We start from the raw sequence: 25,792 nt of genomic DNA on the forward strand, positions 1-25,792 counted from the left end.
GGGTGCTGGGGTTCAAACCCACATCAGCTGTGTGGAAGGCAAGTGCCCTACCCACTGTTCTATGGCTCTGGCCTAATATGAAGGTTCTTAACATTGGTAATAGTCTTTATTGTTTTAAACAATAACGTAGATTTACCTTAATGCCGTGTTGCCCAGCACTACAGGTAATTTTAATTTGTGCTACCATGTGATAAAGATTATATATTCACAAAAACTGGGGTGAGGGGCCCTGCCATACTTGGTGGTACTCAGGGGTACCATGGGGTATCAAGAATCAAACCCAGAGCTCCTCTATGCCAACTATGTGCTCAAACCTCTTCCCCCTCTCCCCCACAAGTGAGTAAACTGGCTTAGAGAGTCCAAGCCATCTTTGCCTTAGTTAGTCAATGGAAGAATTTAAGGTCAACCTAAACCAACCTGACTTCAGGGCCTAATATTTTTTTTGGGGGGGGGGGTGACACCTGGCGATGCACAGGGGTCACTCCTGGCTCACACACTCAGAAATTACTCCTGGCAGTGCTCGGGGGACCATATGGGATGCTGGGACTCAAACCCAGGTTGGCCGCATGAAAGGTAAACGCCCAACCTGCTGTGCTATCACTCCAGCCCCATCAGAGTCTAATTTTAAGTTAACGAATTACACAGAAACTGAAAGGAAAAGATATGCATGCCTGAACTGTTAACTCTAGTGGACTCTGGGTTCCACTACCTGGTCAGGTCGGCACCCTTGGGAAGTGCCATCTCCTGGGTACGCTTCTATAGGTATGAAATGCAATACCAGCTCCACCCCCTGCGTGGCGCTGCAGTTCAACACATGAAGGAGGGGAAGTCCCAGAGGAGGGACCAGGAAGCAGTAGGAGGGGGGAGGTTACCTGGCATGGAAGCCTTCACAGCCAGCGCAAGCAGGGCAGGCAAGGCTGTCTGATGGAAATACCAGCAGCTCGCAGGGTCCTGCTGACATCTTTCCGCTACCTGCTGGAGGCTCTGACAGATAGCAATAATGTTGCTCGGTCCTGCCACCATAGTCCCTGCGTGATGGTGAGAAAGTGCTTTCTGTAAGGTTGTCTGGTTTTTATTTGAAAGGGAGGGCACACGAAAGTGGTGCTTAGGGGAACATGCAGTACTGGGGACCGAACCCAGGCCTGTATGTGCAAAGCATGCACTCCAGCCCTCTGGGCCATCTTCCTGGCCCTGCTATAAAGTTTTCTTAAAGGCACTGGTAGAAATTCCAGTGCTTATCAGAATCTACACATCAGATGGGAAGGACAATCAAAGATGAGTGGATGAGTGTGTAGAGCAGTTTCCCAAACTTAATTGGCCTACTGTCCTCCTTTCAGAAAAAAAGCTACTCAGTGCTCCCTGGAAAGCTAGTGCTGCTGGAAAACTACCTTACCGCCCTCCCACCTTTTGTTTGGCTTTTGGGCCACATCCAGCAATGCTTAGGGCTTACTCCTGGTGGTGTTCAGGGTATGATATGGGATGCCAAGGGACTGAACCTGGATGGGCCATGTGCAAGGCAAGCACTTTACCCCCTGGACTACTGCTCTAGCCCTCTTTCTAGATTACTTCTCTAAGTAATAACTGCCATTCCAACCACTAATGACCCACCCTCCCATAAGGGCAAGGCAACATGAGCAGGGCACTTAGGAGGCAGTACAGGTTGGTAGGAAAAGGCACCCCTGTGATAGCAATCGTTGCTGTCACTTGTGCCCTGGAGCAGGGGGTGTATTAGCCATCTGGAGAGCCTATAAAAATGCAGATTCTGGGGGTCAGAGCAATAGTACAAAGGGGGCTTGCCTTGCATGCAGCCAACCCAGGTTCACTCCCCAGCGCCCTGAGCATTTCCGGGTGTGGCCCCTAAACCAACAAAACTGAACAATAATGCAGCTTCTGCTTAGTGCAGCTGGAGATTCTAGTAAGCTCCCAGCAGCCTATGCTTCTGGCTTGATGAAGCCAGTGAGCAGCAAAGCCTCAGAGGGCTTTTCAGTTCTGACTCCACATTAGAACCACCTGGCATTCTGAATAGTTCCTAATGTCCAAGCCCATTCCTCTGTGGCACGGTTCAGTGGGGCTGAAGATTTATTTAAGAAACGCCCAAGTATCAACAGAACCTCTGTGCTGAAGGCAGCAGCCCCGTGTAACTGTGCCTCCCATTCCGCTCCCGGAGTCATTACCATTGTTCAGCTGGCACAGATGCTGCAGCAGCAGAGGGAGGGTCTCCTTGACAATGCTGGGATGTGTTGAAACAGCAGACAAGGCCTGCAGACTGCGTAGATGCCGGGAGCATCTGGTGGGCTCGACCCCTAGAGCCAAATCTGACTTCCCTGCAAGCAACCAGGAGACAGGGAGACACAGTGTGATGGCAGGCATGTAGCCCCAAGTCTCACTGGGAAGCGGTGGCCCCAGAAGACCAGACACATACCTGCACACAACTCCTCAGCAAGCTTGGGCACTAGGTAGGTATTGAATGCCTCAGGGTAGAGCGCAGCTAAAGTTCCCAATGCTTCCAGGGCTGCCACCCTGCTGGGGACATGGCAGATGAGTAGCAGCTGAGCCGTGGTCCTCCCACGTCTCTTCCCCAGTCCGCCATTAGGCAGACTGGGGAGTGCAGGCTCCTGAGGCTGACTCAGGGCTTCTAGGACCTATCCAACCAAGCCTTTTTTCAACCTCTTTTGTTTCACTGGGGATGAAACCCAGGGACTTCCACATGCAAAGCAAGTGCTCTATTGCTGGGCCTCCTCACATCTTCTGGATCATTCCTAGCAGAGTTCGGAGAACCATGCAGTACCACTGATCAAACTAGGTGCTCCCAGGTGAAAGACAAGGGCTTCAGCCCTTTAAGCCATCTGTCTATCTCCACTTAGATCTCAATGGCCAAGAAAAGAGAGTGCAGCCCCAAATGTCCAATCAGCAGACAGAGGCAAGAATGAGATGTAGCACAGAGGCCCAGTCCTGGCTAGTTCTACCACTGCCAACAGGGGCAAGGGAAGAGCTTGTCCACCCATCTTGCTGCTTCAGATTCTCACCAATTCTGGGAATCCTCCTCCATGAAGCTTAGTCGGTATAGGTGACCCAATGCTTGCTCCAAATCCCCAGAAGACAGGAGATCTATTTTCAAAGAAGAAAACAAGAATCTGATATTCGCCTGTAGTCTCCACAAGAGCTTTCTTAGAAATCTTTCATCGGGGGCTGGGGAGATAGCTGAAAGAGCTGGGGTGCATGCACTGCATGTAGGAGGGCTGCAGCAAGGCCCACAAGCACACCATGAACAACAACTGAATACTTATAACTACTGGGTATGCCTCTTCAAGCCCCCCCCCCCCAAAAAAAATAAAAACAAAGGAAAGCACTGTAGCACTGTCCTCCCGTTGTTCATCGATTTGCTCAGGCGGGTCCAGTAATGTCTCCATTGTGATACTTGTTGTTACTGTGTTTGGCATATGACTATGTCACGGGTAGCTTGCCAGGCTTTGCCGTGGAGGCAAGATACTCTCGGCAGCTTGCTGGGCTCTCCGATAAGGATGGAGGAATCGAACCTGGGTAGGCCAGGCTGGCCGCTTGCAAGGCAAACGCCCTACCACTGTGCTATAGCTGTAATAAGAACCATGGATTTTCTTAAAGCAGAAAATCACAAAGAAACAAAGGGACGAACAAATTTTTTGGCTTCTTAGGTCACACCCAGCAATGCTCAGGGATTACTCCTGGCTCTGCACTCAGGAATTACTCCTGGCACTGCTCAGGGGATGATATGGTATGCCAGGGATTGAATCTGGGTTGGCCACGTGCAAGGCCATGGCCTACCCACTGTGTTACTGCTCTGGCCCCGGGAACATTTTTTTATGTGGGGGTCATACCCACTGTGCTCATGGCTTACTCCTGGCTCTGTGTTTTTTAGGGATCACTCCTGAAGGCTTGGGGGACCATATGGGATGCCTGAAATCAAACCCAAGCTAAGAAAGTACTCTGCTCCTATACTATTGCTCCTGTCCCTGGGACCAAAATTCTTTTTGTTTGTTTTGGGGCCACACTGGGAAAAACTCAAAAGGTTACTCTGGCTCTGCACTCAGGAATCACACCTGGTGGGCTTGGGGGATCTTATGGGACCTGGAGATTTACCTCCAGGTCAGCTGTGTGAAAGGCAAGTACACTATGTCACTAACTCTACAGCCTCAAAAGTACAAGTTATCTTTTTTGGTTTTGTTTTTTGGGTCACACCCAGTAATACTCAGGGGTTATTCCTGACTCTGCAGTCAGGGGGCCACCAGAATCTGGGTCAGCTACATGCATGCCCTACACCTCTGTACTATAGCTCCCACCCTTGGAAACAACACCTTTTTTTCAAACGCTTGAGGATCACACCTGATGGTGCTGGGGTGAAGGCTGAGGGCATGCCAAGCCAGGGACCAAACCCATGGCCTTCCACCTGTAAGCAACGCTCTACCAGTGGAGTCACACCCTGGGTCCCTATTTTATTTCCTTTTACTCGTACCTGGATGGGTACCCAAGACTGTGAGTGTGCGGATACCAACAAGCTGCAGCTGTGAGCTGGGGTCTGTCAAGGCCAGGAACACCAGTGAGCACAGCTGGTCCTTGAGGCTTCTCAGAGGGCTTTGTTCTAGAAAGAGATTGAGTTTAGGTGGGAGTGACGCCCTCCCCTCCACAGTCATGCCTCAGCAGGGTGTGAAGAGAAATGGGACAGTCTTAAAGGGCCTGATGCACTGAATGTCCAAAAAGTACACCAGGACGAAAAAGGAACAGTTCTCATGCATGAAATGTTCCCTTGCGCTCCAGGCCCACTGTCCAGGCTGACTGCTCTGTGGCCTTCTCTGCTGGCATTTTTCACAGGGCTCTGTGCTCAGCAGCCCCCAACAGTACAACTGTGAGGTGGACTTACCCTTGTCTTCAATGTTCCACTTTGACTGCAGCTTCAGGAAGCCCAGGATCATTTCAAGGACTGTCCGCCGCTGGTTGCTCTGTAACATTTGTTTTTGGTTTGGGGGGCCACACCCAGCCATGCTCAGGGTTTACTCCTGGCTCTGCACTCAGGGGTCACTCCCAGTGGAGTATGAGGGACTACTAGGGTGCCACGGATTGAACCCGCATTAGCTGCATGGTGCCCTACCCAATGGACCGTCTCTCCACCCTGCCTCCCCCATTTTGGATTTGGATTTGGTAATGCTTTATTTAATCTTATTTTTTTAAGATGGACTTTAAAATTTGACTGATCTTCTCAAACATGTGACTTAAGGGATACAGGAGTAAAAGAATATTCTAACAAATTCTATTATTCTGAAAGTGGGGAGAGCTATCCTTAGACTTCAGGAAGAGTAACTGGGAACTAGCAGCCACTACTGGGATCAATACCCAAGCTTTCTCCATAGAGGCGCATGCTCAACACTGAGCCCTTCCTCGGGGAAAGGGAGTGAGTACCCGGCCCCCGATCCCTCACCTACTCCTGCTTCCTTACCTGGCTGTGCTTGTGGAACTGTTCTAGCAGCAGTGGCAGTACGTGGCTGGTGATTCGGTCGCAGGCCCGGGCAGACGCTCCGGCGGCTGCCTGCAACAGCTTGGCGCTAGGCCACACCAGTTTCATGTCGGGTTCACACAGGTGGTGCCTGCAGTCTATAGAGACATGTGTCACTGACTGGAGTAGGCCGAATGCTATCTCATCCCACCACTCTCCCTCGCCTGACACAGCTGGCTGGTGGCTGCCACCTGACTGATTTTAGTGCAAAGGTGGCTCCAGCCCCTAAGTCACCAACTGTGTAGTACATGCATCGGAAATCTCTGGCCCGCCCCTCTCCCACTGTCCCAGCCCCATTACCCTGTTGAATGTTGCTAAGGAAGGAGTCAAGGAGGTCCTCGGCATCAACCCTCAGCACGGAGCGAGACAAGCACGAGGTCAGGGCGTGGAGGGCAGCCAGGCCCTCTGCCTCCACCCGCTCACTTGCCGTCTGGAACACCTGTCAGGAAGGATCCCAAGGCTGCTGAGGTGAGCCTGCACTGGGCTAGACCTCACCTAATTGCCACCACCAGCAGGAGAGCAGGGAACGGCGCTTTCAGGACACGGCAACAGAAATGAGGCTCTGAAACGAGTTTCTCTTGGCCTGTGTTTTCACCAAATCACTGGTCCCACTGGCACACAGATGCTCTGGGAAGTGGGTCATTGTCTTTCAAAAGCCGCTCCTGGAATACTTCTGGGTCTCTCCACCCCTTACCCAGAATGGTGTCAGAAGCACCACGACCGAGGTGCTTTACAGGGAAGGACAGGAAATGGGTATTGTGATGAAGTGACCCACTGCCATCAGTGAGCAACTGGCCACACTTAGGGACACTCTCCTCTGTTATTCTATGACAACCAAGCCCTCTTGCTGGCCTGCTAAATAACTAGGCTCAGCTGAAGCAGGAAGACAGGGCCTCTTATTTCTCCTGAGACCTGACAATTGGGCGTTAGCAGTCATGAGTTGACCTCAGTGCTACTCACCTCTCTACGGATGGAAGCCCAAAGGCTGGGGAGGAAGTCTTTCAGCTCCTTCTGTCCGTACACAGCACAGCAAGCAGTCTGCCAAGGAAAGTACAGGTATCAGCTCTCTACCAGCTCTTCCTCAGCTATGCAGAAACCTTGGCATAATAGCACCTGACAGAGCCTGGCTCTCAGCAGAAAAGCTAGCAGGACTTCATAACAACTTTACCTAGGGCACGGAAAAATAGCTAACCCTCACTGATGAAAAGCAAGCCTGGAGAGAACCTGGTCAGCCTTTCCCCCTTGCCTTTACTAGAGGATAGGAAAACATGCAGCTGGGGGGAGGAAGAAGGAAGCTTTAGATCAACCTACAGGCCAAGACCCTAAGTTCCCTCATGTGAGCCCCACTCAGAACTGTTTGTTCCCAGGTTATCTAAGAATCTTTAGTACCTCTAAATTTCTGAAGGCAGCTGAAAGAAAGGTGAAAAATCACTCACTAGAGTCTGAAGAGAATCCAGTTTGGCACTCAGAATTTCAGAATCCACTTTCTCAATGAGCAGGGGCAGCAGGAACTACGGGGTGAGGAGGAAGAAGACATCCTGAGAAGGGCTGTAGTGCATCACATCAGGGCTCCCTGCAACCAACTGCCACCAGTCCTCGGGGTAGGTGCTACATCAGGGATTGCCAAGTCAGCTGTGACTATACATTATGTTCGAGGAGTATGTTATGGGATACACGAGCTAGCAGGGGGGAGCACAGGGGTCAAGAGTTCACGGATCCCCATCTAATTCCTGGCAATACATGACCTACTTGAGCTTCACAGGCTGCGACTATGGCAGACCCGAGCACTGTAGGCCACACCTGTGGGCGCTAGCACTGAACTGCTGGCCTAGGATGAAACAAGTATTACTAGAAGTGTCCACAGACCCCCTAAATATTGCCTGTCCCTCTCTTCAGAAATAGAGCAAGCTGGAAAAACAATACAATTTCTAAAAATAGCACCCAATAGGGATTGGTTTACTGTTCTATTTTGTTTTTAAGCCAAATTGGGGTTGCTCAGGGAACCATATGAGGTGCTGGGGATCAAACGCGGTCAGCCATGTGCTAGGCAAGTACCCGACACATTGTACTCTCTCTCTCTCCTGTTTACTGTTTTTACAATTAATTCATCTTCTCTCCCTTCTTTTTCTGCTTTTTGTTTTTTTTTTTTGGGGGGGGGAAGGAGGCAGAGATATAACACCCACTGATGCTCAGGGCTCAGGGAATATGTGGGTGGCAGGGGATAAAACAGCACTAAGGCAGGGGTTTACCCCTTGCACTCTTAGAGCCCTGAACTGATGACGGGGGTGTGTGTGGGGGACACAAGTGGGTCTACAGTCCTTTTACACATCATGGTGATGCTCACGCAGCACTGTCTGCAATGCTCTCATACTTTTTGGCTATGGTCTGCCAGGGATTATACTTGGAATGTGGGGCGGTGCTGGGTTGAACTCATGGCCTCATGTCTACAAGCCAGTTGCTCTGCTTGACCATTTTACTATCCCCTGGCCTCTGGACTGCAATATATATATATATATTCAATACATATATATACATATAGAACATATATATATGTATATACATATGAGATATATATATATTTGGTTTTGGGACCACACTGGGTCTATTCCTTGCTCTGTGCTCAGAAGTTATCTCTGGTGCCAGGGATTCAAACTAGATTGGGTGAGATGAAATGCAAGTGCATTAACCCCTGTACTCTCTGGCCCCTCCCTGGATGACAATTTTAAAGCAAGAGATGCCAAAATGTCCTACTTTGAAAGTCTGGGATATTTGCCATACAAGTTTGACCACATCTGCAGAATATATTAGATATTAAATATATATAGAGACTTAAATATCTGAGCCCCTCATGCCTTCCCCCCAAAAAAACTCACAAAAAGATGAACAAAAAACCAAACTAAATTTTTACTACTCTTTCTTCAGAACCTTGTATATCCTTAACTTTGATGACACCCACCTCAGCAAATCGTGGTGTAGAAGCCAGCACAGCTCGAAGACTCAGGATGAGATCTTCTCTCTGGATTCCATGGGGATCATTAGGTGGCTGGAAAAGGGAAAAGGACAAAGGTTTGAAGAACGCCTTGAACCACCCTCAGACAGTCTGAAAACTGCATAATAGGGTAGGGTGGCATTTACACCCAAGTTGGCAGAATAATTCCCTAGCAGGAAGAGAAGCCTGCTCTTATATGTTCCTTAGAACTTTTTTAATTTATATATTTTATTTTCTGTTTTTTTGGGTCACACCTGGTGATGCTCAGGGGTTACTCCTGGCTTTGCACTCAGGAATTAGTCCAGGCGGTGCTCGGGGGACCATATGGGATGCTGGAATTGAACCCAGGTCGGCCACGTGCAGGGCAAACGCCCTTACCCTCTGTACTATTGATTCAGCCCCAGCCTTAGAACTTTTATCTTTTGGGGGCCAGGGTACAGCAGGTAGGGCATTTCCCTTGCACACAGCTGACCCAGGTTCAGTCTCAGGCATTCTATATGGTCCCCCCGAGCACTGCCAGGAGTAATTTCTGAATGCAAAGCCAGTTGTGGCCCAAAAACCAAAAACAAAAACAAAACAAAAAAAAAAAAAAAGAAGTTAGAATTTTTTCTTTTGGACATTTTCTCTCTAATCACAAGTTTCTATCTGATTCATAGTATCACTATTCAGAAATAAACACCCTTTAAGTTTTGGTGCAGAATATAATTTCTACATAAGTATAATGTCTATGTGTTGGTAAACACTTGCCTTTTATTAAAAAAAAAAATCTGGAGGGGACCCCACATGTGGCGGTACTCAAGGGCTATTCCAAGCAGTGCTCAGGGGACCATATTCGGTGCTGGGAATCAAACTGGGGTTGGCCATGATCAAGACAGGTTCATTATACCCTGTACTACCTCTCTGCTTGACATTTTCCCTTCAAAATATGTATTTAGTTGGAACTACATACACAAGAAACCATCATCACAGAACCTCACTCAATTAAAAAAAGTTAAATAAAACAGAATAGCACTGTAGCACTGTCCTCCCGTTGCTCATTGATTTGCTCAAGCAGGCCCAGTAATATCTCCATTGTGAGACTTGTTGTGACTGTGTTTGGCATATCGAATGTTACGGGTAGCTTGCCAGGCTTGCCATGCGAGCAAGATACTCTCGGTAGCTTGCCGGGCTCTCCGAGAGGGGTGGAGGAATCGAACCTGGGTGCAAGGCAAACACCCTACCACTGTTAAAATATACGCACATAGAAAAATTGTGATCATTTTATACACATGCTATACAGACATATATTTAAATAAGAAACTTTTTCCATGCTATTATTCTTTTGTAAGTTTTAGCGACTGATCTCACTGTGTCACTGAGCCACAATATATTTAAATAATCTTTAATAGAGGCTGGAGAAATAGTATAATGGGTATGACGCTTGCCTTACATCTGGCTGATCTGGGTTCAATCCCCAGCATCCCATATGGTCCCTAAGCACTACCAATAAGTAATTTCTGTGTGCAGAATGAGGAGTAACCTCTGATCACTGATGGGTAATGACCCCCCAAAATGGTCTAATAGATATTTCTATTTTTGTACTATACTACTGAGCTTTCCCCACAGCCCTCAGCAGTCTACATGATGGCTTGTGTCAAGATAGCAGATTGAAAACATACAACAGATTCTTCTTTTCCTTTTTAGAAATCCCAAAATTATAAGATGATTAAAAAAAAAGAAGACAAAAAGCTGAAGACTGAAGAGAACAGGACTAGAGATGTTAGCAACAAAACCTCAGAAGCTAAAAGCAGGTGGGTAAGAAGAAAATGACTTGGCAGAGCCAAGACAACAAAAACTTGAGCTGGCTTGGGGAAAGCCAATAAAGCTTTCAAATGAAGTATCAGGTACCTCTGAAATTGGGAGTGGAGTTGAAGAAGAAAATAATCGGGAAGGCTAATGAAATGCCTTGTTGGGGAGTGGGGTGATGCCAGGGGTTGAACCTGGACTTGGAGCACCTTTGCAGCATTAACTTGGCCCCTGGAGGTTTAATTCTCTGAAGAGGGCCAGAACCCTCTAGTTTGGGACATTAGGGGCAGCTGTGGGTTGGGGTGGGTTTGGGGACTGAGTGCTATGATCTTCCAGTCCTTTCCAGTTCCAGCTGCTTGTAGCTTGTCATCATTGTCTTGAGACAGAGCTAAGATCTTTTTTCCAGAAGCATCTGACTAGTTCAAAAGAAAGAATACTTTAGGGGTTCCCCGAAGTCCATATAAGTCATTCTGTAATAAAGTTCATACTCAAAAAGTCCTTTTCCTATGCTCAGAGCTCACTGAGTAATCCTCACTCACAAACAGATGGAGACCGACATGAAGTACTAGATGTCTGAGGAAAGCCTCTAAACCTGGAAATAGAGACCTAAATAAATTGAAGAACTTGTTTTAAATAAAAGCACTGAATTTTTTGGGGGGTGGGGTAGGGGTGGGGGGGGTTATCTTGGGGGGAGGCAGTGGATAGTTGGAGTCACACTCAGAGGTGCTCAGGGATCATTCCAGGTAATGCTTGGGGAACCATACGTGGTGTCAGGGATTGAACTATAACCGACCATGTATAAGATAAGATAAACACCTTAACCTCTATACAATCTCCCCTGCACTGGATTTCTCTTTTTCTGGTTTTCAGGCCATACCCTGTGGTACTTAGGTCTTACTTCTGCCTCTGCTCAGGGATCATTCCTGGAGGGGTTGGGAAATCATATAGGGTGTGGGGGATTGAACCTGGTTTGGCTATGTGCAAGGCATGCATCCTAACCACTGTACTATCAGTCTGGTCCAGCCCCACTTTGAGTCTTTCTCTCTTATTTTTTGTTTTTTGGGCCACTCCTGGGTATGCTTAGGCATTTTCCTAGCTCTGAGCTGAGGGATCATTGCTGGCAGTGCTTGAGGAACCATATATGATGCTGGGAAATAAACCTTTGTCTGCCAAATGCATTGTCTTACTCCTGGTACTATTTCTCTAGATCTCTTCTAGATTACTGACACTGTTGCACACATACCCATGCATTCCCATACGTGTGGGAATGATAAACACTCTGAATGTCTGGAAATAGGGATATCAGAATATAAAGTGGTACTGTCCGAGTGGACAGTCAGTGCAACGCCTCCTGGACAGACAGTGCTCAATTGTACCTTCTTGGTCACTTTGTTTCTATTGCCAGGCACACCCCGAGACTCCAGAATCATATCTTACTCCTCCCTCAGAAACCAATGAAAATAAGATGTTATCGATGAAGTCGGTTCCTACTTATTCTAGCTGATAATAAACTCTTACCTTCTTTGAACAATTAGAACACCACTCATTCTGTCCATAACCTTCTCTTACCTCCAAGGGCAGGGCCCATGTTTTATTTCCTGTAGTCCTCAGCAATAAGTACACTGTCAAGGATCTTAAAATCCACCATTCCCCACTCCCTCCAACAAACAATTACTGAATCCAATCCATCCAGTGAAGGCAAACGCTTCTCCACTTTCCAAACTGAAATGTCAATTCATGGAGGGCTGGGATTCTCTCGTTCACTGTTGTACCCTGACTGCCTAGAAATGAATCTGTCACATAGCACTCAAAGAATATTTGATCAAATAAATGAATGAAAGGTGCTACTTACAGGAGTAAAATCAATAGGGAAGTAACAGGATGTCACTTCAAATAACTCCTCCACAAAGGGTCCTGTCGCAACAGAGAAAGAACGATTGACTTCTCAGCTTCACTCATCTGATACATCCCAGTCAACTGATGGATAAAAGTGCTTACCCAGGCTATAGTCCCTGGAAATGAGGTCATGGACAATACGAAAGGCCACCAGAAGATTACGGGGATCCTTTTCCCCATCCATCACCTGGATGAAGCCAAAGGTGAAGTCAGCTCCTAGGCCCTTCAGCTCTGGGGAGGAGAGAATGGGTCACAACGGTCTCCAATAGCAGACAGCTTGGGTGTCCCCGGTCACCAGTTCCCTTTCCTGCCTCCCAGAGCTGACTATTTCTGTTTTTCTACTCCGAAAAAGCGCTCAATGAAGAAAAGCTGTGCGCTGGTGTGTAACTGTTATGAGGCAGGATTAAAATACCATCAGTTCCTCTCTGCCCTTTCTTCACACTTCACTTGGGGAGCTCGTGCCTTTATCCTTCTCCCTCACAATTTTCTTCTTTTGCTCTAACCTCCAGGTTAAAACAAGTCTTAAAAACGGGGGGAGACCAAATGTGCTTGCTTTTCAGAGCTCACAGAGAGCCTTGCCTTGTACCTTCTTCCCGAGTTCTCATGAAGTTGGTGATGATGCTGTAGACTGTGTGTCTGTCCACCTGGATCAATGACTTGAGGGGATGGGAGAAACAGAAACAGATTAAGTATTTAAAGAGTAACTGCGAGGATACAGTTACTTCTTGCTTCATAATCTCTAAGCTAACAGTGTTGTTTATAACAGGAAAATATCAACCTAAGAGGAAATGCAGAGAGGAAACGATGGCTACTCTGTTGTAAGGGTGACTCTCTTTAGGTGTCTGACCTTACACACAAGGTCAGAGAGTAGGGCAAGCTGCCTCCTCACAGGGTAGCAAGGAACAGCACTTAACCATGGTTGAAGCCCTGGTAGAGCTCAGAGCTGAGAAGCCACTGCTTCTCTGACACCTAATTCCACATGTCAAGCTTTCAGAGAGAGAGCACAGGGAAATGATTGTTAGTATTCACCTGTACATGGACCTCCTGGAAGATCGCTTTAAGCACAGAGACAGCCAGGCCTGGAGGCAGGGTCACACACATGCTCTGAGAGAGAAGAGAAGATCAGTGAACAATAAGGGAATGTCACTGCCTCTAAGATACAACCCTCAAATGGCTTAATTGGTTACAAGAGGAAATCAACATTCTGGTTCAGGAACAAGTGCTAGCTAGCAGTAAGAAATGCCCCTTTACTCAAGCTGATCATTCTCTACAGCTCCTTCCAGTTACGCTCTGAATTCCAAACACCAAAGGATACTTTTACACTCCAAAGTGAACAAAGAAGCTGGGCTGGCCAATACAAGTTTAGTATTCCCATATTAGGGTATCTTTTTCTCCTCAGCATTCAAAGCCACGCCAAAGGGCAAAGAGAGAATTTCACTGGACAAAGCCTCCCAATGGTTTATAATGGGGAGTGGGGGGGAAAGAACTCACAAGTGCCTTCAAACCCTGCAGGACAGATGGGATCACAAGATGATGGTCCTTCAGGCGGTTCTCATAGAATAGGATCAGGTGCACCACTGCACAAATGGGAAAAGCAGTCAGTCATCAGTTTACATAAGGAGGTGCACAGGGGCTGCTCCTTCCCACGTCTGTAAGGGCCGTTCCTATTCGGGCTCCAATGCAAGTTTCCCCTTCACTCACAGAGAGGTGGCATGCCCTCCCATTTGAGGGGGGCTTCACTTAATGGATTGCTTATTTATTCTTCCAGGTCCATAGTCAAAGCCATTCTCAGCTCCAAAAGTATCTTTCCATAGAAAGAGGTTGGCAAACTTTGCTTAAAGGATAAGAACCTAAGTATTTCAGACTTGCAGGACACTCTGTCCAATTACTCAACTGTGCCAAGCATCGCCACTCTAACATAAAGGCAGCATGAACAATAACTAGATGGCCACTGCCAAATATTTTTTTTGGGGGGGGGGGGTCACACCTGGCAATGCTCAGGGGTTACACCTGGCTCTGCACTCAGAAATTACTTCTGGTGGTGCTTGGGGGACCATATGGGATGCTGGGGATTGTACTTGGAGGTTGGCCTCATGCTGCAACATTCCAACTTTCCCACCCCCCTCACGCCATCCTCCCCTCCTGGTAAAGGTGACTTGAAGAGACAACAAAGGCCTTGGCTCAGCAATCCAGGATGACACTCCTTATTCTAGTGCTGCCAGTACCTTCTTTCTCCAGGAGCAAGGAGTGACACTGGAGTAGCACCTGTGACAAAAGCTGGATTCCTCGTGCACGAGTTCGGGGTTCTGGATTCTCCAGAGAAGATCTGAGGGTAAAAAAAGATAGAGCCAAAGAATTCATTTTTTATAATTCATTACTCACCCCTCCAGGGCTGGAGCGATAGCACAGCGGTAGGGCATTTGTCTTACAAGCGGCCAACATGGCCGACCTGAGTTCGATTCCTCCGCCCCTCTTGGAGAGCCTGACAAGCTAATGAGAGTGTCTCGCCCGCACGGCAGAGCCTGGCAAGCTACCCGTGACGTATTCGGTATGCCAAACACAGTAACAACAAGTCTCATGATGGAGACGTTACTGGGCCCGCTCAAGCAAATCGATGAACAACGGGAGGACCGTGACTGTGACTCACCCCTCCACCCCTGGCATTTAAGACTAAGGAGGGGCTGGAGCAATAGCACAGTGGGTAGGGCATTTGCCTTGCATGCGGCCAACCCTAGTTCGATTCCCAGCATCCCATGTGGTTCCTGAGCACCACCAGCGTTAATTCCTGAGTGCAGAGCCAGGAGTAACCCCTGTGCATCGCTGGGTGTGAAACCCCCCCTGCCCAAAAAAGGCAAAAATAAATAAATTAAAAAAAAAAAGACTAAGGAGTAAAAGCTATCCAGAAAAGTGTCTCAAGGTATTCAGGACTCTAAGTATCAGGAATTAGAGTCTAAGGACCCAACCCCCATATTGATCTGGCGTTTACTGTTGTTGTCCTGTGGCCACACCTGGTGGTACTCAGGGTTTACTCCTGGCTCTGCACTCAGAGATCACTTCTGGCTGGCTCAGAGGACCATGTGGGATGACTGGGATCAAACCCGGATTGGCTACGTGCAAGGCAAGCTCCTAACCCGCTGTGCTATCGCTCCAGCCCCTAAGATCACTCTTTGACAGGCTCCCCAGGATAGGAATTTATACAAAGATTCCTGCTCACAAGTAGAAAATTGGGCATTTAAAATAGACCAAGTCACATAAATGCACATAGCAGCATTATTCAGAATGGCCAAAACACGGAGATGCTAAGATGCTTATCAACTAATAGTTCAACAAAACATGAAATATGTCCATATAATGGAGAGTCACTCAGCAAAAAATAAAGTATTGAGACACACTACAACTGGGATAAGCCTGGAAAAAAATATATTAAGTGAAAAAGCTATTTGTGTGGTATGGCTCCATTGATATGAAACTCCCAGAATAGAGAAATAGAAGGATTAGTTGCCAGGAGGCCAGGAAGAAGGGAAATGGGGTATGACTGCTAATGTGAATAGGGGTTTCTTCCTGGGATAATGAAAATATTCTAAAACTGATTGTGGCAAAGGTTGTCACGGTCCTCCCGTGATTCATCGATTTGCTTGAGCGGGCCCAGTAACATCGTGAGACTTGTTACAGTGTCTGGCATATTGAATACGTCACGGGTAGCTTGCCAGGCTTTGCAAGGCAAGATACTCTCGGTAGCTTGCCGGGCTCTCCGGGAGGGGCAGGAATTGAACTCGGGTCAGCCATGTTGGCTGCGTGTAAGGCAAATACCCTATCCGCTGCGCTATCGCTCTAGCCCGGCAAAGGTTGTACAAATCTGTAAATATGTAAGATGCCACAGAATCACACTTTTTTTGATTTTTTTTGGGTCACACCGTTGCTCAGGGATTGCTCCTGGCTCTGCACTCAGGAATTACTGTTGGCGGTGCTCAGGGGACTATATGGGATGTCGGGGAACCTGGGCCGGCCACATGCAAGGCAAACGATAGCTCTGTCCCCAGAATCACATTTTGAAATGAGAATTTTAGGGGTTAGAGTGATAGCACAGGGGTTAAGGCATTTGCCATGCATGCAGCTAACCCTGGTTTGATCTAAACATTGCAATGGTTACCATACACTTCCAGAAGTAATCCCTGAGCACAGAGCCAGAAGTAAGCTCTGAGCACTGCTAGGTGTGATGCAAACCTCTTCCACACCAGTCTTTCTAAGTCTAAGGACCAATAAAGTTGTAACTTCAAAAATGGACCAAGGTGGGTTCACGGCAATGGCTCAAAGGGCTGGAGCATGTCTTTGCATGTAGGAATCCACAGTACAATCACTTGGACCACATGGTATAGTCCCTCCAGCACTGCCTGGTATAATACGTTCCCACCAATCACCCAAATAAACCACAGACACAACAATGTTAACATAAAGGCCAAAACAGTCTTGGATGTGGGAGAAGCGAATGATAGTGATCTCGTTTACAGTCCCCACTCTTCAACATTAAGATTTTTAAATGATATGTTGGTCAGGACAGTTAACAAGTTTATTAATAATACTTGTCAATTTAAATGGTCTACCAAGTATGAACTATGAAGAAAGTAGGCATCAGATGACATGCAATTCCTCAACTGGTGCTGAGAATATTTGGTTGCAACACCAAATCGTCCAGCTGTTTCCTTAAGCCTTTTCCTAAAGTGGAAGTCTGAGCATGTTCTGCCTCCGGCTAGCTCCCCAGGCAGAGATCAGGGAGACCTGAGTCACATGCAGGTTGACTGGTGTGGTGGGTGTAAAGAAGTACACCTAGCTCTAATTAAGTAAGTTGATGGCCTTGAAACACCCACTTCATCCCAAACTTGTGGGTGGATCCAGGAGATGAAGTGGCCCAAAGCCTGTGTGTGTGCTGCCAATACCTCCTTAAAAGATGCAGTCAGGTGGCATGAAACATTTTCAGGAGGTATGGATATGGAGGGGGATGGGGCAGGGCTACCTTCAGAGGTCTGGGGGGCTCATTAGCTATAGAAAAGCAGCAGTAGATAAAAGACCATTTTCTGAGTTTACCAGCAGGAACAGAAGGGAATCCAGGCATGTAAGCTCTTACCCAACAGCTTCCACCACTTGTAGCACTGTATAGCTGCCGGATTTCACATCTGAGGAAAAGAAAGAAAGGCGATAAAACAAAACCCAGACTCTTTCTAGGGTTCAATGGTTCTCATTACCAGGGTTCCCTGCCTGTGCTAACGGTTGTACGATGAAGCCACTGTGCTCGCCAAGAATCGCCCGACAAGCATCACTGTGGCACTTCAGCTCCTAGGTCAGGGCATACAAACTGAAAGGGAAGTAAACGTATCAGTTATAGATGACAGAATTATGTATATGGAAAACCCCACAGAAATAGCTTAAAAATATTATGATCTGGGGCTGGAGCGATAGCACAGCGGGTAGGGCGTTTGCCTTACACGCAGCCAACATGGCTGACATAGGTTCAATTCCCAGCATCCCATATGGTCCCCTGAGCACCGCCAGGAGTGATTCCTGAGTGCATGAGCCAGGAGTAACCCCTGAGCATCACCGGTGTGACCCAAAAAGCAAAAAAAAAAAAAAAATTATGATCTAATTCATTACGGTGGTTCCGGTATATAGAACACTATGAAATAAAGAAACTTTACATTTATACACAGAAAATCCTGTAAAATTTCAGAAAAAAAAAAGATTCTATAAACGACAGAATAAAAGAAATACTGGGATATAAACTGAATAATTAATGTGAATATATGAATGAGAAATACTTTGAAGAACCCTTTGAAGTATCACAAAAGACAACTGAAACGGGATGAAGAGATTTATAGCAGGCAGGCTGCTTGCCCTGAGCACAGCCAACCCAGGTTCAATCCCCAGCATCCCATACAGTTCCCCATGCACTACCAGGAGTAATTCCTAAGTGCAAAGCCAGGAGTAACCCTTCAGTATCGCCGGGTGTGACCCCCAAACCAAAAAATAAATAAAAAGATAACTGAAACAAATAGAAAGGCATACCACACTCTTGAAATACTCAAGATAGTAAATTTCCCAATTATTAATCAATAATTTAAAGCTATCTCTATAACAGCACCAGTAAAAGTTAAGGACATGGCTCAGTGCTAGAGCAGATTTTTGTCCTGGATTTGGTCCTGGCACTCAAACCAAACAAACAAAAAATTAAAATACCAGTAAAATGTGGACAGTGAAGGAGTATAATAACACAAAGGTATATTATACAATACTTTCATTTTCGCAATATGAGAAACACCAAAACTGAATTAAATACGCACATTTTGTGATATCAGTGAACAAGGGGCGAGAACATCAACACACAGGAACAGAGAGAAGCTGCTGTAACATCCAGAATCCACATAGAAAAACAGCAACAATTTTTGTTTTGTGTTTTTGGGCCATACCCAGCAATGGTTAGAGGTTCTTCCTGGCTCTGCACTCAGGAACTACCCTGGCAGTGCTTGAAGGGCCATATGGGATGCTGGGTATCAAACCCGGGTTGGTCACATGCAAGGTAAGTGCCCTCCCCACTGTACTATCTCTCCTGCCCCACAACTTTTGTTTTATTTTGGTTTTGGGCTATACCCGGTGATGCTCAGGGATTATGCCTAGCTCTGCAGTCAGGAATAACTCCTAGAAGTTCTTAGGCTGCCATATGGGATGCCAGGGATCGAATCTGGGTGGGGTGTATACAAGGCAAATGCCCTATCACTATGCTGCCCCCTTTTTCCTATTTTTTTAGCAGTTGGTAGTGCTCAGGGCTTAATGCTGGCTTGGAACTCGGGGATCACTCCTGTCACAATCGAAGGGTCATATGGGGTGCTGGCAATTGAACCCAAGTAATAATTATTTTTTAAAATAACTATTTGTGGGACAAGAGTGTACAGCAGGTAGGACATATGCCTTTTATGAGGTCAACCAGGGTTCGATTCCTGGCATCCCCAGGGTCACCCACGCCCTGCCAGGAGTGAACCCTGAGCATTGCTGGTGTGGCCCCAAAACCCAAACCCAACTATTTGCCTAAATGTCAATGGCCTGAGAGTGAGGAGATTGATCAGGAAACAAAATCTAACCTGCTGTCTATAGGAGACTTGTTTGAGGACCAGTGGAAAATGAGATACTAAGTGAAAGGTCAGAGAGCAATCACACAAGCAATCAGTAGCCTATGAAAGACAAGGACAGCCACAGTTATGTAAATAAAATAAACTTCAAAAACTGGAAAACTGGCACCAGGGCTAAGTGTCTGTCCTACAAGCATACTGCTATGAGTTCAAGTCCTTGAGCTCCCACATTTGCCAAGCATGACTCTGGCAGCCCTGCCTGTAATTCCTGGCTCCACAGGTTCTTTACAGTCACACCACAGCCAGGTGTGAGTGTGGAAGAAAACCGCACAAAAGTCCATGACTCCTGATGAACAACAGAACTAAAAGATGTGCAAGGGATGAGATAGAACAAAGGGTAGTATGCACTTACATTCTATAAGCTATCTCTCTGACCCAAGAAATATTTAAAAATATTTTAGGAGTCAGAGAGATAGTACAGCATTATTAAGGTGCTTGCCTTGCACATGGTAGACTCTAGTTTGATCCCTGACACTACATATGGTCCTCTGAGCCCTGCCAGCCCTGAGCAAAGAGCCAGAAGTAAGCCCTGAGTACAGCAGGTGTGGCCCACCCAATAGATAAATAAAATTACAAGTGCATATGCTATGTAACCCAGGGAATCTTCTTGAAATGTTTCAGATGTACTTGTAAAAGTATAAGATAACGTAAATATAAGCTTACCCATTACCAAGTTATTTATAATAGCAAATGACTGTCACTGTCCACTGTCCTCCCATTGTTCATCTATTTGCTCGAGCAGGCCCAGTAACGTCTCCATTGTGACAATTGTTACTGTATCTGGCATATCGAATATGGCAAGGGTAGCTTGCCAGGCTTTGCCATGCAGGCGAGATACTCTCAGTAGCTTGCTGGGGTCTCTGAGAGGGGCAGATGAATTGAACTCGGGTCGGCCATGTTGGCTGCTTGCAAGGCAAACACCCTACCCACTGTGCTATCGCTCCAGCCCAGCAAATGACTATAAAAAACCAATGGCCATCCTTTAGAATCTAGTCAAATAAATTATAGTACATCTATATAATAGATTTCTCTGCAGCTACTCAAAAAAGACTGAAGACATGTACATCCACACACACACACAAACACCAAAAGTAGTAAATACACTACTTTGAATACCGTGAATATAAATAGTGTACAGCAGTGTCAGAGCATTGTTTTAAAAGGAGTGAGGTCTGTTTCTATTTGTATCCCTGCAAAAGACAAAAGAACTAGTAACACCGATTTTCTCTATGGAAGGACAACTGGATAGCTAGGGGATGAGAAGTAGACTTTTAAAAAAACTTGCTTCATTTTGGAACAATTTGGGATTTATAGAAAAACTGTAAAGATAGCAGAGTTCTTGCATACTCCTCACTGTTTTTCCCAAGTTAACATCTCACATGGGACGCCTATCAAAGGTAAGAGATTAGCATTAATAAGCAGTATTATTAATTAAACTATGTTCTATTTAGCAGCATCTTGCTACTGTCATTTTTCTACTCAGGATCCAATTAAGAACCTATTGTAATTAGCTCTTATGAATCTTTAGTCTCCTCTGCTCTGTGAAAACCTCATCTTCCTTGTTTTAAGTGAACTTTATTATTATTATTATTATTTTTAATTTACTCATATTGTTTCTTGCACCACACCGAAAAGTGCTCACCCAGGCACGGAGCTCAGGGGTCACTCCCAGGGACGCTGAGGCACCAGGGACTAAGGCACAAGGACTGAAGAGAGAAAGCATGCATCCCAGTCCTTTCAGCATCTTCTCAGCTCTCATTACTTCAATATTTATAAAAACATCGTATGGAATGTCCCTCAACTTGGGTTTGTTCAATATTTTCCTTGTGTCTAGACTGGGGTTACAGATTTTGGGGGAAGAACAACAAAGAGAAAACACATGTTCCTATTCTGTTGCGCGAGTACAACATATGTATCTCACTTATCTAAGCATGACGATTTTGATTGTGATCACTTTGTTAAAAGGTATAGAATAGGCCTCTGCACTACACAACTATTATTTTTCTCTTTTCTATATTCTTTTTCTCGTGAGAGTCACTCAGTCCAGGCCATACTCAGAGGGTAAGAGCAAATTAAGATCTATTCCTAATAGGAGTATCCACTTACCGTGGGGTTATCCTAAAAGAGGGAAGATAGATCTCCCCCCACCCCATCCCTTCACTTTTTTAGTTATTTTATATCAACATACTCACATATATGTATGTCATACTTTGTATTACAACCCACTACCTGGCTATCTGGGCTGGTGTGATAGCACAGCGGTAGGGCATTTGCCTCGCACGCAGCCAGCTTGGTTGAGCCAGGTTTGATTCCTCTGCTCCTCTCGGAGAGCCCAGCAAGCTACCGAGAGTATCTCGCCCGCACAGCAAAGCCTGGAAAGCTCCCTGTGACGTATTCAATATGCTAAACACAGTAACAAGTTTCACGATGGAGACGTTACTGAGCCCGCTCGAGCAAATTGATGAACAACGGGAGGACCGTGACCGTGACCTGGCTATCCTGTAGTCCAAATTGTTCTCTCTTTGGATAACAGGAGCTTTCTGAGGTTGGGTTCTACAGTCTCTGACACAGCCATTCTGCATTTCTCCAAAAATGACTGGTTCCTCTTGATGGGGGCTGTACTGGAAACCTAGATCTGGGTATGGGAGTACTTTGGTATAAGGATATCACTGCTCCTGGGCCCTTAAGAGACAGATGGGAAATATATGGTTCCAATTACCATTATTTCTATATTTGTTATCATATGATTAAAGCATCAGGTAAGATTAAAGTCCTCTAGTCTAATCCAGTACCATGGGTTTATCTGAGTCTTCCCTGGTTCACTTGGAGGTTCTTTCTCTGACCTGGTTTCCATTAAATTTGGGTGTTGGTGGGTACTGGGGCCACCCAGTGGTACTCAGAGGTAGGTCACCTCTGATTCTATGTTTGAGAATCCCTCCCAGAGGTGCTGTGGAGACTAAATCCAGACCTTCTACACACACCTAGCCCATTGAGCTTTATCTCTGGAACCCCTATTATTTTTTCAAACCTCAGATAGCTATAAATTATTTTCAAAATAGTTAAGCTCCGTGAGAAAAAAAAAAGATAAGCCGAGTGCAGTGTTTCTAGTTTTTTTTTTTTTTCCCCTTGTGGTGCTAAAGACAATTCAGAAACTCGAGTGAGGCAAGTATCAACTGCTAGGCCCTATCACTGGCCTCTAGTTTGGTCTTTAGTTTCTAGACAAAACATTATATCAGAAGTCACTTAACATCAATTCTTTTTCTCCATCATCCCTGTCAGTGAGGCTGTTACACATGAGTGATACTGTTAATATCCTGCATTCCATCTTTGGAGGAGGTTAGTAGTACTTCACTATATATTCTTTTGCACCCTTTGTAAGTTGTGAAAACATTAATAAAAAGACACTTTAGAAAATTTAGTTGTGATAGTGCAGGAGTGAAGGCACTTGCTTTGTACACAGCTGACCCTGATTTGAATTCACATCACCACATATGGTTGCCTAAACACCACCAGGAGTGATTTCTGAGCAGATGGCCCCAAACCCCAAATAAGTAAATAAAGAGAAAGGCAGTTTTAGCTGCACAACAGAAAACCTAAAATCTATCTAAAAAGGGGCACATTAGGAGACATTTTCAAGGGGCATAAGAGTTTAAAAAAAAAAAAAGAGGTAGCAGACTTTCTAAGGATCTGGTTAACTCAGTAAGCGATGGCAACTGGGAAATTACTTCTAGATTCTAACTCACCCACCTCTGAATGTAGAACATAATTAGTCCTAACACTGGACTTTAAGTGTACCTAAGACTTGAGAAAACCAGACTTTCTGATTTCAGAGCAACAGCTGAGCGCTGAGCTGGGCAGAGGCTTATACTGGTTACACTAGAATGAAAGCCCAATCCGAATGAGGAAAGGGAATGTGCTGGTCAGGATTCATAGCTCGTGACTGGCACCAATCTAGATATCAGGCACTCTTAGCCCTACTCGTGCCAGGGTGTGGAAGTCCCAGCTGCTGCCCCTACTTCTGAGAGAGCCAGGGAAAAATGTGCCCGCTTTAGGGTGGGGGAAGGGCAGCAGTCAGACTACCAGGACAACCCAAGGAAGCAAGAGTTGGATGGTCCAGTTTCTCCTTTAAGCCCTGAGTACTGTTAGGCGTGATCCCCAAACAAGACAAAAAGTCCAAACCCAACCCACAACCCCTCCCCCCGAAAACCCCCAAAAATAAAAAACCAAACACAAAACTGGGGCTCCTACACACAAAGCATGCACTCCAGGCTTTTGGGCCATCTTCCCCAGTTCAATTTTCCTTTTCGAAGGGAGGGGCTAGGGGGCTGGATTATACCTGCAGTGCTCAGGAGATCACTTGGTTCTAACGACTGAACCCAGACCTCCTATATGCAGAGCATCATTCAATCATTTGAGTTATTGCTCCTGTCCTCTTTTTCTTCTTTCTTTCCTTCCTTCTGTTTTTGGGTCACACCCAACAGTGCGCAGGGATACTCTTGGAAGGTTCAGGGGACCGTGTGGGGTGGCAGGGATCCAAACTGGGTCGGCTGCGTGGAAGGCAAAAGCCCTACAAGCTGTACAATTGCTTTGGCTCCATCTCCTGCTCGGTTTCTTACTGTAACACTTAGAAACCAGAAATGAATATGTACCATTTGGGAGGATAAAAAAGGGGCACCTTTTTTGAACATCCTAGTTGGAACCCTAGAAACACTGCTTAAAAAAAAAATCATTAAAAAATTAAAAACTAACTTCAGGGCTGGGAATGCAGCTCCATTGTAAAATGAATACTCTGCATGTGTGACACTCTAGGTTCAATCCCTAGAACTACAGGGGTGAAAAAAACCAAATTAATTTCAGTAACAGCCATCAAGAGCATTAGTAATTGTACACAGGAAGTCATAGGGAACTGAGAGCAGTTACTAGCAAAGAACAGCATTGAACTGATTCATTCTTCAAATACATCAGAATCTCCTGTTAAAACTGTGCTAAGGCCTATCTTTGGAAATGTTTCACATGCCAAAGGACGGGGTTTTGATCCCCTAACCACCCCAGGAGTGATCCCTAAGCACCAAATAAGAAGAGAGATCCAAACCGAAAAATAAAGGAGAAGAAAAAAAAAATCAGTAGAGGAACAGGTGTTTGATCCCCAGCATGCAAAACTACCTCCCCACAATCCCCCGCCACCCCAGCTCCTCCTGGAGTAGCGATGGTGACCCCAGCATCATTGGCCAAACATCAAACTGCTCAGTCTGACTGGCCAAGTATTGCTGGGGGGCGGGTTTCCCCAAGGTCCCCTGAGCACTGACTGAAGCTCCTTCCCCCCACTGAAGTACAGCTTACACAGAGTGAAATGCACAGACATTAACTATTTGATGAATTTTAACAAAAGTATATTCTGATTAACTAATACCCCTATCAAAATATAGAATATTCGATAATTTAAACTACTTCAGCATTTCATATGAAACTGGTTGCTTTGTAATGGCAAAGAAACATCTGTTTGCATGTATCTGCACAGAAGCTCATTTATGATGTAAGGCCTCTAGTTACCTTCCGAGACCCTTTGCCAGAGTGTTTGGGGAATGGGATGGGTTCAGTGATACTTGTGGGACCATGCTTTGGGGAACTGAACTTGGGAAAGAACTAATGCATGCTTTCTTCTGAGCAATCTCCCTATCACTTCTCCTATCCTCCATATTCATTTTTTGGGGGGATGGGGTTGTCATCCCCAAATAGAACCCAGGGCTCCAGCATGCAAAGCAGGCACTCCAACTCTCTGAACCACCATCCTAGTCCCTCTCTTCCCCTATTTATAAGTCTGAAAACATAAATCGTAGGTGTAGGATATCTCTTCCTTTCCCCCTCAAGACCCACCTCAAATGTCAACTCTTTTGGAAGTCTTCCTTGATCTCAAAATAGAATTACTAGCACTGCTGTAATTTTTCTAATTCTGAAAGAGTGAAAATTATTTGTGTTTGCATGTATTCAATCATCACATACTGACCCACTTAATTAGGCATCGTTCGTAGAGCTGGGCAGGAAACTGTTAAGGATTTCACACTCTATTGGGGCAGAAAGACATCTTAGTTTTATTCTTTGATTTGCTTAGGATTTTTTTTATTTCATTTATTTGGCTACACATGATGCCACACAGAAGTTACACAGGGGTTGCTCTCAGTAATGCTCTAGGGTCCAAGTGATCCGAGGCATATGGAACCCCTGGCTCTTGCATGCACAATATGTACTCTGTGAGCCAATTCCAGAATCAGAGAAAGATATTTAAATAATTACAGTGCAATGAAGTCATTGTGACCACAGAGATAAACAGACTGGGATAATCTAAGAAAGAAGTAAAATGGCAGGGTTTATGGAGACTCTGATGGAGATGCAGCATCTTGAGAGTCTGGAATAGCAAACTACACA

General features: G+C 45.9%; 1 protein-coding gene across 4 annotated transcripts in view; it reads right to left on the bottom strand.

Moving 5' to 3' along the window:
• The window catches only part of MMS19 (MMS19 homolog, cytosolic iron-sulfur assembly component), a 35,753-nt gene that overhangs the window by 4,282 nt on the left and 5,679 nt on the right, over positions 1-25,792 (bottom strand). Inside the window, exons 2-19 of one of the 4 annotated variants that reach the window (XM_056120381.1) lie at positions 17,317-17,365; positions 14,420-14,520; positions 13,686-13,771; positions 13,224-13,298; positions 12,781-12,850; positions 12,297-12,425; positions 12,151-12,212; positions 8,481-8,567; positions 6,961-7,035; positions 6,485-6,562; positions 5,825-5,963; positions 5,468-5,622; positions 4,895-4,973; positions 4,490-4,615; positions 3,027-3,108; positions 2,423-2,520; positions 2,175-2,324; positions 873-1,028 (exon numbers count right to left, since the gene is read on the bottom strand). In XM_056120381.1, coding sequence (XP_055976356.1) covers positions 873-1,028; positions 2,175-2,324; positions 2,423-2,520; positions 3,027-3,108; positions 4,490-4,615; positions 4,895-4,973; positions 5,468-5,622; positions 5,825-5,963; positions 6,485-6,562; positions 6,961-7,035; positions 8,481-8,567; positions 12,151-12,212; positions 12,297-12,425; positions 12,781-12,850; positions 13,224-13,298; positions 13,686-13,771; positions 14,420-14,520; positions 17,317-17,365 — 1,797 coding nt within the window. Of the gene's footprint in view, positions 1-872; positions 1,029-2,174; positions 2,325-2,422; positions 2,524-3,026; positions 3,109-4,489; positions 4,616-4,894; positions 4,974-5,467; positions 5,623-5,824; positions 5,964-6,484; positions 6,563-6,960; positions 7,036-8,480; positions 8,568-12,150; positions 12,213-12,296; positions 12,426-12,780; positions 12,851-13,223; positions 13,299-13,685; positions 13,772-14,419; positions 14,521-17,276; positions 17,366-25,792 lie in introns of those variants that run through there. The other 3 variants (XM_056120380.1, XM_056120382.1, XM_056120383.1) reach the window with 3 other exon arrangements.

Source organism: Sorex fumeus, unplaced genomic scaffold (genome assembly GCF_029834395.1).
Source record: "Sorex fumeus unplaced genomic scaffold, SorFum_2.1 ptg000043l, whole genome shotgun sequence".
NCBI classification, from domain to species: domain Eukaryota; kingdom Metazoa; phylum Chordata; class Mammalia; order Eulipotyphla; family Soricidae; genus Sorex; species Sorex fumeus.